The sequence below is a fragment of the Bombyx mandarina genome, chromosome 03 (genome assembly GCF_030267445.1).
Source record: "Bombyx mandarina strain Sakado chromosome 03, ASM3026744v2".
Taxonomy (NCBI): domain Eukaryota; kingdom Metazoa; phylum Arthropoda; class Insecta; order Lepidoptera; family Bombycidae; genus Bombyx; species Bombyx mandarina.
The window spans coordinates 10,819,632-10,831,814 of NC_143210.1; the positions used below are offsets into that span (position 1 = coordinate 10,819,632).

General features: G+C 37.4%; 1 protein-coding gene across 1 annotated transcript in view; it reads right to left on the bottom strand.

Annotated features, from left to right (window-relative positions):
* LOC114242333 (uncharacterized) overlaps window positions 1-9,640 on the bottom strand; it is a 36,309-nt gene extending 26,669 nt beyond the window's left edge. Inside the window, exon 1 of the mRNA XM_028173451.2 lies at window positions 9,456-9,640. Coding sequence (XP_028029252.2) covers window positions 9,456-9,470 — 15 coding nt within the window. The 5' untranslated portion in view covers window positions 9,471-9,640. The remainder of the gene's footprint in view (window positions 1-9,455) is intronic.
* Between the last annotated feature and the right edge of the window lie 2,543 nt (window positions 9,641-12,183).

Here is a 12,183-nt window from a genome sequence, read left to right on the forward strand (position 1 = left end):
CTTAGGGACCCCGGTAACCGTACTCGTCGAACTCGACAAAGAGGTCGACGTGCAACCTAACCCATGCATCAGCCCGCTGAGTTTCTCGCCGGATCTTCTCAGCGGGTCGCGATTTCGATCCGGTAGTAGATTCATTCGCGAAACAATTGCTCTTGAGTTGTTAGGTCTCCTTCGGAGGCGCTCGGGCAGTTGTTAGCAAATCCCACCCCTCTTGGCTGAGCCTTTGCTCGCCCACCTGTCCTGGTGAAACTGGAAAGGCCTTCGGGCCACCAGTAAACTTTCAATCATAAAAAAAAAAAAAAAAAAAAAAAAAAAAAAAAAAAAAAAAAAAAAAAAAAAAAAAAAAAAAAAAAAAAAAAAAAAAAAAAAAATATCATCTTCATTCGATTTTGTCATAGATAATATTATGAGAATTAGGAAACTATTTTACAACATCTGCCACTAGGTATAGGTATACACAGAGACTTCTTGCTTATTATGTTCTCGGACCTTAGGATAAACTCAATTATGTTTTGTTTATGTGAGTCGATGATATCAAGCTGTTTACCAACTATGGAAAACAGGAAATGACGCTAGTCCTCATTGGTGTATTCACCACCTTCATTGGTGTATAGCATGTGTTTAATTTTTTATTTTTTTATTTTTAAAGGGTCGTGTAATGTTTGTTTCTCACGACCTTTTTATTATTATCTGTTTATTTGTGTTACGTATACTGAAATGTGATGTTCAATGTTTTCAATTAGACATAGTGCATATTATGTCATGTATGAAGTATATCTAATTAAATACGACTACCTATTTAACTATTATAAATACAAAAATATGTATTTTAAGAGTATCATAAATGCGATGTTTTCTTTTGTTTTTTTCCTTGTTTCGCGCATTAATATATTGTTAATATTTTAAAATAATACTTTTTCTTGCTTCTCATTATCATTTTGCGGGTTTGATTTTTATTACACGATGTTATTCCTTCACCGTGGAAGTCAATCGTGAACGATTGTTAAGTACGTATTTCATTAGAAAAATTTGTACCAGCCTGCAGGGTTCGAACACCGTTGCATCGCTATATACGAATGCACCGGACGTCTTATCCTTTAGGCCACGATGATATTCCTCCCACATGTAGAGCTGAATAAAAATAATTCATTCATAATCGAGATTTTGCGAGCACTCGATTAGAACTCATCTGCCCATCGATACCAATGACCGAGTCGTACATATCTAATGTCCAGATATGCTAATTCCATCCTTTATGGCTGTAAGCCGTAACTCGTCTGCCCATATATGCCTAAAAAATACAAGCACAATGTGCGTGCAGTGATTGTATTTTGTGTTATGTTTCTCACTTCCTTTATTAAGATTCGAATGCCTTTCTAAACCTCTAAACACGACGTAACGACTTTATATTAGATCTAATGTACATTGTAATTAAGTGTTCGAATGTGGTTATTAAATAACGAAGGAAGACTTTAAACAATGAAGCTTTGTTATTTTATGATCGCTTCCGTGTTGTTGCGTTATATATACATACACACATAATAATACCTCGCATATTGGGATTATAGTGAAACTATATGCAATCGTAGGACCATTATTTTCAAATAACCTTTTTATTTTACTAATAGGTATGCCGGCTGATAAAGACAAACGATTTGTTAGCATGGACGGCTAGCTTCAATGCGCTCTCGTGACCACGTTTCGCGTTACGTGTAGACATTTTTGTTACTTAGGTACCCGCAGGAGCCAGTCACCGTCGACGCCCTAGGCACGTGCGTGTCCATAGCTAGATCCATCAGATCCAATAACCCTTGCACTAGACACCTTTAGCTCTAACACTAGGAGTAGGTTTAGGGACCCTGGTAACCGTACTCAACTCTTTGCCGAGTTCGACGTGCAACCTAACCCAAACATCAGCCCGCTGAGTTTCTCGCCGGATCTTCTCAGCGGGTCGCGATTCCGATTCGGTAGTAGATGCATTCACGAAACAGCTACCCTTGAGTGGTTAGGTCTCCTTCGGAGGCGCTCGGATAGCTCTTAGCAAACCCCACTTCTCCTGGCTTTTGCTCGCCCACCTGCCGTGGTAAAACTGGAAAGGCCTCCGGGCCACCAGTAACTTCTCAAACATAAATAAATAAATAAAAAGGCACTTAGTTCCGATGGCTTAGAATCGACGCGAATGTTATGTCATACCTACACTTGACTTTCTTGAACAGAATCTTCTGACTTATGATCTCTGTAACCTTTTTATCATTGTTATGCATTTCGAATACTCACCTACTTTTTTTATTCGTGCGTAAATGTCATTGTTCCATTAATTAACAGAAATTAACCATACCGCAGTTTTATTAAATACGCAAAAAGTGTTATTAAAAAGCAATTGACATCGGTTTATGTTAGACTTAGAGGTTAAAGTTTGAAATTGCCGATTTTTACTGAAAAATTGAAATTCGTTTTTTTTTTCATATAACATTTTATTCAATCAAAATATCTACAATTATTATCTACATTGCAGATTTTTTAAAAGAAGAGCCTCATAGGTACCATTTGAAAAAAGTTTCATTCAAAAATCTCAAGCCATGAAGGTTCTATGTCAATTCGAAGTACCTATTACAATAGAACGGCAATTTCATACTGTAACCCCTAATATTTATAGAATTTGTAAATTGTCTAACCTACTATGAGAGATGTAAAACTGACGACTGTAGATGAATACTATCTTAAGATCGCTTAAATGGTTAATGACGCTAATTAATTTATAACGAGACCTGGCTTCGATTGCCAGTTGCAGTCAGTAAGTATCTTGATTAAAGATATTTAGTAATCGAGGTCTGAGTGCACTTGTTCTTGTGTGTATCTAATGTGTGTTTGTTTTCAACATCTCAGGTCCACATGTATGTAATGGATTTAAACTAATAATTACTATTTGGCTGAGTACTCATACACACAGAGGCTCTCCTTATAATGAATAAATCCATCGAAATTATCATAATATCTCGATGGAATAAATCCCATGTTAAGAAACTCGTCCATACTTCTCTCTCTCATTAAAATATAATATCTCTATAATTGAAAAGGAAACGTAAATGATACAAGTTCTCAATTGTGGAACTCATAAAAAGCTGCGTGTAAACATTTGCTAAAGTAGGTGTCCAATTAACGTTCAATTGTAAATGCAGTTAAAAACCTTTCTCTTGTGTAAACAAGTTCTATTGTCACAATTATCTGTAGACCCTTGTGTATTGTTTTTTAATGTATTTAATCTATAGACTTTATTTAATATATTGATTAGTTTATTTCTAAACATCAGTCATTAATACAGGGTGGCCCATAAGTCCTTTGTTATGAAAAAAAATTTATTAAAATAAAACTAATTACATTATGAATTAAATTTTTATTTACATAAAAAGCTTAAAAAACGGGAATTATTTTTTGAAAATAACATCTCCTAAATGTAATCCGTTGCGATCACGGCACTCTTGCAAACGACGTCTAAAATTGTCGATGACTGCGCGGCACGTCACTGCTGAAATGCTTGTCATTTCTCTGCGGATGTTTTCTTTTAGGGCCTCAATTGACCGCGGGTTTGTGTTGTATACTTTAGCCTTAAGGTAGCCCCACAAAAAAAATCCATCGGGGTCAGATCTGGACTACGTGGAGGCCAGGAAATGTCTCCTCTCTTAGAGATAACTTTGCCAGGAAAAAGTTGACGGATAACGGGCATAGCAGTGTTAGAGGTGTGAGAAGTGGCCCCATCCTGTTGAAACCACGTCCTGGCATTAAAGCCTGAAAAGTTTTGCAATTCTGGTATGAAAAACTCTTCGATCATAGCCACATATCGCTCCGACGTAACAGTAACTGCGCGCCCTCTGCCATCCTCAAAGAAGTAAGGCCCTAGGATACCATGGGCTGACATAGCGGCCCAAACAGTCACTTTCGGACTATGTAAGGGCTTCTGATGCTTAAGTTTTGGATTGATGGGGCTCCAATAGCGGCAATTTTGTTTACTAACATGCCCGTTAAGATGGAAATGAGCCTCGTCAGAGAACATTATGTTATTGAAGGAAGTAAACCGATTCAACATTTCATTCGCATAATTTTGTCTTTGAATACCGTCAGTTCCCTTTAATTCTTGAACCAACTGAATTTTGTAAGGGTGCATATGTAAATCTTTCTTCAAAATCCGTTGTAACGATGTCCTGGATACGTTTAATGCTCTGGCGCGCTTACGAGTTGACTGTGTCGGATTTTCGCGAATAGACTGTGTCACTGTGTCTATGTTTTGTTCCGTACGTGACGTCCTTGGGCGACCCAACCGCGGTTTATCTAACGTCGAACCGGTCTCCTCGAACTTAGCAACCCAGTTCTTAATCGTTTGAAGAGTTGGAGTGTCGTCAAAGTTGTGTAAACATTTGTGTTCTCGAAATTTACGCCGCGCAACGGTTGCCGAATTGTCGTTTTTATAAAACTCGCGCACACAAAACGCACGGTCCGCTCCGGTAAAACGCTCCATCGCGACTAAATTCCCAGAAACCGAAGTTACTCCCCCCGCTTCCCCTGCACCGCTCACGCGCGCCCTGTTCGTTTTATTCAAATTTTACTTTTCAAAGGACTTATGGGCCACCCTGTACAATTCACGAATCACCAATTAGCTCTGTGATGTGACAAAACACAGATTAGTGCAGCCATTTAAACTACTTTATCTCATTGACAGCGCATCGAATGCGTCTTGTTTATTACTTAACTTGACCTAATAAATGTCAGGTCAGCCGTGTGTGTGTAGTCTATCTACAATTCAATAAGTTGCAACAGCGAGCATTAACTGAGAACTGAACCAAGGCACTGCGCTGTGCGATTAGGTACAACTATTGGATATAACCAAAGAAACGAGGTCTCTCGATAAGTATCATATTAGGAAGATCGAGGATCATTTATTTATGGATATGTTCGATTTTCAATTAATGGTATTGCATGTGGGCAAGTAAGACTAATAAAATAAACATTTTTCATCATTTAAGTGCGTTTTGAGGGCACCTTGTGGTAATTGAACGAATGCAGTGAAAGCTGTTAGTCAATCATTTACGACATTAGTTTTATATAAATTGTTTATGATATAAATTTAAGCTGAATATAAATGAACACACTTTAGCGGATACACAAGAACGTCAAGAGTTAGAATTACCGAAATTAAATTCGATTATCCTGCTTGGTACCTATTGAATATACGAAAAGTCTCTAAAGCTCTATCGAACCTAAAAGTCCTAGTAATTCTAAATATGTCGATGACGGAGACACACGAATAAAGCGAAAGGAATGAGTTCTGAAACGCATTGTTAATCCTTGACCGGGATTCAGGTAACATCAAGATAAAGCTTTGAATTACTATTGCGTTTGTTTCAGTGCATTTAGTTATTCATTAGAGACGGATGTGTTTAGGTAACTTAATAAAATAATAGTACTTACTTATTTCTGGTTTACAGCCGAAAAATTATTTCTGCTTAGTTCAACCGATTGGTGGTAAGGCGTCTTGAGGGAACGCTATTTTTTTTAATTCTTCCTATTCTAGTGACCTCAAGAGATCATGCTAGATTCGTCGAACGAGTAGGTGAGCTCACGGGGCTCTAAGTTGTGGTCGTTGCTAACACTAACCCTAGCAAGAGTACTAGCCCTAGTAAGAGCATGAGCGCGCACGGCGGATACTAAGTACCGCGATCTCTGCCATGAAACTGTGATAAGTTTCGATTTGAAGTGTAGGACAACCGTAGTACCGTCAAACTGAGACTTAGAAATCATGTCTTAACGTTGTTGACGGCATTCACTTTGTGGATGTCTATGGGCTCCGGTAATCATTTGACATCATGTGGGCCACGAGCTCGTCTACCCACATAAGCAATAAATAAATAAAAGAGATGGCTGTCCAGAATAAGCCGCAAAATAAAATAACTTGGGCGGAACACAGAACGTATTTGCGAATTGTGTTTCAATAAGGGGAAAATTAAATGCCAGACTTAGAATTGGAAACTGTCTTTAGAAAGTACATTGCTATTTTTAGATTCTTCTAGAACAAGGTGGCGTAAAATTTGTCTTTGCACTGACGCATTGTTAACTTAAAGATAAGCTTTATGGGATTATTTTCAGGAAAGTTAACTGTACAACTTGCTGGTTCAAAAACAATAGGTATAATAACCGGTAAACTTCTTGAGCATTTGTTGACGTAGTGGGGGTAAGTTTGCGCATGGTACACTCACGTGCAAAAACATTATTTACTTTGCGTCATAATGCTATTAAATTATTAAAATCAACATATGTATTTATTTATATATTTATTAGAACATCAACAAAACATATAGGTTAATAATTGTAATAATTTAATCTTGGGGTAAAATAGATATTCCTTCTATTAAGTCAAAACTAGAGCTGTTGCCAGGTCTTGGTTCTTGGTCTTGGTGGTTGGTTTTTTTTCGTTATCATAATCTTGACCATCATCATCATCACTGTTTTCATCACCCGAGTCGCTATCATCGTGATGAGTCGACATAGGGCTCATCGGCGTAGTTTACAACTCGGTCGATTCGGTCTTCTTTTTTGTCTATAATTAATTATTTTTTGAAGATATTCGATTCGTAGTAATCGAATGTTACTTTTTTCATTTACCAGCTTCCGATTATTTTCTGTTCTTTTTTTCCATCTGAAGCCTAGCTCTTTCATAATTCGTCGTAAGCTTCATTCCGAGCCATTAAAATTTATATCTTCTTTAAATTTTTCGAAGCCTTTCTACGATACGGAGTTTCGCTGCTTGTTACGTAGTTATTATGATTACATCTTTTTATTACAGATTGAACGAAACTATCCATTCCGGTAGCTTTCTTCTTCCCTGATCTTTTCTTACCCGGAGTCCGAAACACGGCGAGCAAGCCAGAGCCTTTAGCTTCGTTAATAATGCACCTAACAGTACTCACTGATGTTTTTGTTGCTTCCGAAGTTTGTTTTAATTTTTCCATATCATTCTTCCCCTGTTTTATAATGAAGCAATATACGTCGTACACAAATTTTCTAGCCTTTCTTTTAAGTACTACACCAGTTTGTCACGGCATAGTGTATGTTTTATAAAAAATCAACAAACACTCATCAAATAGCAATGGCAACAAAGTCCACAAGCAATTATAACAAATAACTTAACGATTAATAACGATAGACTTTCCACTGTACGCAAGCGTACTTTTGGGAGCAAGCGGAATGAGGGCGCGGTGCGGGACGCAAGGTTCGACTGATCTACCAATAACGCGCTCGATACGATTTCCCCTGCCGTCGCGCCTCACCCTCACCACCAAAGTGATCTAAAATTCGGTTCTGCGCAGTCAAGGTCATTTGCTCAAGAAGTTTGCCGATTACTATACTTAAAAGTATCTGCTGCATTATTAACAGTAGGCAGCGGCTTGGCTGTGGCCATGGTATTGCTGATGTCCAGAAGCAACGATGAAGACTACTATTAGATCGGGTTTATGCTCGCTCGTTTTCTTACGACAGAAATTGAAATATATATAAATTTTATTACGTATCAATCTAGACATTTACTAAGAAAAATTTTAATCATTTAGGATAGATGCGTTATATAATTATATAATCCAGACCGTCTGTTGGTATGTCACTTATGTGATTTTAATCGAAGTTTTGACACGTTATATGTGGGATTTTGAATCAATAATTTTATTATTGTCCCTAGATAGGAAGGAGGTGGTAGTCTGTACCATGCGGTCCATACCACCCATGATCGAACACAGAAGAGAAACGTGTGGTCACGATTCTCAGCAGTGAGGGAACGATATAGAAGAAGACTCCTAGATAGGAGGACAAGCTCATGGCTCATCTAGTGTCAAGTCTCATCTTAAGCGTTGGCAATGACATTGTAGTATCTCTGAATTCCGCAGTGAAATACACAGCATAATAATTCGAATCGCAGAAAAGGACCACCATAAAGTCTGGTAGCCGTCCCAAAATGTAGCTAGAGTTTTTCTATGATTCACGCTTGTGAACAAAAAGTAAGAAACAGGGGCATAAAACGTTATTTTTATTATTTATAATAACTGATAAATTCAATTAAGCATGTACAGATAACATGTAACTCGACCTTACGGATCATGTTAACTATAATTACGAGTAATGCCACTCGTCCGAGATTTCATAGAATCGTCCACATACCGCATACCAGTTACCGCATTACTTTGTGTCTTAAAATTGGATTATTCAACTATGTGTTTTGGAGCAATTAAAGAGAATGAATATGAAACCCAGAAAGATAATAATTGTGGAACTAGAATTTTAAAATTAAATATATTTTTGGGGTAAGCGTGGTTTGAAATTAAAGAAATCTACTTTTAAATAAAGGATTGTCGTTTTTCGCAAGCTTATCAAAACCTCCTTACGTCTCAAATGAGGCGGATCTACCTGTCGCTTAACACCCGGAAGACCGTGTGCCGGTCTCGTTATGTACACTATTACAAAGGACGTTATTTCAGATCCTCCTGATCCACTAACGGTGCTTTTAGGTACCTCAAGCACCGGTCACCGGTCTCGTCGAACCCGTCGCTTGCGACGAGTGACGAAGGGTTCGGCGAGTAAACTAACCCACAGCCCACTGAGTTTCTCGCCGGATATGCGGATCTTCTCAGTGGGCGTTTCTGATCCTGTGGTAGATTCTGCGAAACAACGTTAACAACGTCGTCAGGTTTGACCCCCAAAGCTCATTTACACGTTAAGGTTACGCCGACATAGCCTCTCAAGGCTATCAGATTAGGTAGGTAAAAAAAAAAACAAATTAAAACACATAAACTACCGAAAGTCAAGATATTGAAACGGAAGATAACATTTAGTTCACCGATAAATGTCATCTGGAAGCGGTCATTTAGTTAGAGTTAATGGTAACTGTTTGTGTACACAAAGCAAGCTTCACTCTTCACTAAGAGGTGCGAAAATTACCTTTCATAATTGAATAATTTAGGACATCAAGCTTACGCTTCTGAGAAATTCGAACTTATTTATATTCGAAAGTTTTTCGTATATAAATGACTGTATTTAAATAAAAAATATTTAAAAAAAATACGTTATTTTTATTATTTTTGATGCGTATCATCTCTGAGAATTCTTAAATCCAAAACTTACTAAATAACATAATATATTAGTGATATAATAATATAGTGTTCTTTATTTTTGGGTCTTTCCAAATTAATCTCTACAATTTGGATGTAATTTAGATACTAAGATATGAATGCATCAACATGTAGCCATTCTCCGCTTAAATCGGTTGACAAATTAAATTTTAAGTGTACGGCTTTACGCTCGGAATTCTTAAAAAGAAAATTATAAAAAAAAAACAATTTTAAAACTTATCACCTTAAAATGTTAAACCAGTTAATCTCTAAATATCAATAGGAAATAAAAAGGGTAAAAGTACTCACGATTCCGTTCGGCATGTCGGCCTTTTAATTCTAAATTAAACTAGGAAGCACTTTGTTCGTTTTTGTACCGGTTGAGCGGAGTCAGAATACGACGAGGAGTGTACGTATATATGTCGTGAGCGCGCGCCGTCTACGATGGACTGACTGCGCGAATGTATCTAGAGCTAGCTACTACACGCGATACTGAACTAGCTCCTCGCTTCGATTATTTGGGTTCAAGCGTGCGCCGGCGTCGGGTCGGATCCAGGGAATAATGCGCCAGGGAATATAACTAAGCACGGCTATAGTTTGTGACATACTTAGATCGTAATATTTAGGCTTATATTTTTTTTTTAAACTAATTGCTACTATTCTAATATGGAAGGATAGCGAGAGAGAGACAGAGAGAGAGAGAGAGAGACTAAACGTTACGTTACGCACACAATTTATATTGAAAATCAATCAATAGGCAGGTTGATTTGGATAGTAGGCGGTCTTACCACTGAAAGCGATCTCTTCCGGCATACATTTTCATACAAGAAAATTATGGAGGATGAAGTAGGTATTTTGCCGTTTACTACGGTTGAGGTTGTCCATATAAAACCTTCAGTCCCCCTTCAGGCTGAGCCCTTGCTCACCCACCTGCTCTGGTAAAACCGGAAAGGCCTCCGGGCCACCAGTAATCTCTCAAACATAAAAAAAACCTTCAGTATGGTTTTGTTTCACTTTTCGAAATACATAGGTAGTTCGTGAACAAAAAAAATCCTTAGGTTGAAACCGTAATACAATAAAATTGTTTGTATAATGTGGACATGTACCTACAAGCCGTCACGAGGTACGAACACCACCATCACCACTATTGAAACTTCCACCTCATCTCACAAGTAGGATAGAAACATCCACATCGTGATGTTTAGAAACTCCCAGTGTAACCGCTAAACCAAAAGTTGACCGCGAACTCAGCTACTTACGTGTGTATTAATAAATAACTAGTAGTCGCCCGGTAGCCGAAATTAGACCATAATTATGAGTATTAATTTAAATTATAAGTTTGAACATTATTATGTTTCTATTAATCTATTCTCAACTTAAGCACAGACTTTAATAATAAACAAAATAATATATATATATAGGTATATATGCGTGTGCGTGTCAAATACCTACAAGGTAGTGTGTCATGTTTCTTTTATTGATTTAATGTATGATTGAGGCATAATCTAAAAAAAATTATGATTCTGCACTCCCTCTCTATATTCTCTATAAGTGTGGGAAATTTCATACTCCCTCCGTCCACGCAATTTTCGTAGAAAGGGGCTGCCGCCCTGCTTATTTCTGCCGTGAAGCAGTAATGCGTTTCGGTTTGAAGGGTGGGGCAGCCGTTGTGACTATACTGAGACCTTAGAACTATATCTCAAGGTGTGTGGCGCATTTACGTTGTAGATGTCTATGGGCTCCAGTAACCACTTAACAACAGGTGGGCTGTGAGCTCTTCCACTCATCCAAGAAAAAAAAAACAGAGAAATAAAATTTTCAATAAAAATAAAAAAATCTAAGCAATAAAAAAAAAAAAAAAAAAAGTTTTTGCTTCACGTACCTATTAATATATAGATAATATTTCATTTCATTTCTCAAATTCAAAACTTATATCTATAAACAATTTTATAACAGTCAATACTTACTTAAAATCATCAGTTAAATATCATTCGATATTTCTTATCTTTATTCTAATTACCAGCTAGAACATATTTTTAATTTAATAAAGCAATTATGTTTATGATTATAATTATTTAAACAAGTCGCTAAAATAAACTACGCTTCTTAAAATGATGCTCAGCATGAAACAAGTCTATCATTACACACATTCGATAGTATCTTTGATACCTACATTGACGCATGTTCTGAACCTATTTCTGGGTTCAAGATGCTCAAGAGGTTCGTATTTTCGGACGCTATCGGTCAATCAACGTAGTACTTGACAACTGTTTGTAGGGTATCGGCTACCATGATCAAAAACGCTTTGTAAAGTCTTAGATTTTTTTAATATTATTTGTTTAATGCGTAGACCGGTGAACTAACTCACCTCTTTTTTGTCTCCACCTTATCCCACTAGGTGAGGTCGGCACAGCGATTTTTTCTATTCCATTCTCTTCTATCAGCTGACCTCTCAACACTCACTTTTCTCTCTCCCTCTTTCATAATATCGTCATTCACACACTCCATCCATGTCCAAAGGATAGGAGTCGAAGCCTTAGTCAATGGATATCCAAACCACGATGTTCCTGAGCTAATAACTCTTAACACTATAAAGGAAGAACGACGAATCTTTGGAAATGAATAAGGATAAGGAAACGATACAGAAGATCCTGAAAGTTATATCTTTTTTTCTTTTTTTTTTTTATTGTGTAGATAGATGTACCAGCTTACGGCCCACCTTGTTTTAATTGGCAACGAAGTTAATGCCGCCACCCACCTTGAGACATAAGTTCTAAGTCTCAGTTTTTACAGTACAATGGAGGTACCCACTCTTCAAATCGAATTACTGTTTCACGGCAGAAATATGCAGGTTGGTGGCAATTACCCGTGCGGGCTCTTATAAAACGTCCTATCTACCACTAGTAATTACGCAAAGTATATTTTTGCGTGAAATCAATCGTGAACATTCGACAAGTACATATTTCATGAGAAATTGGTACCAGACTGCTGGATTCGAAAACCGGCACAGTTGCGTCGCTCAATACCAATAGTCCTC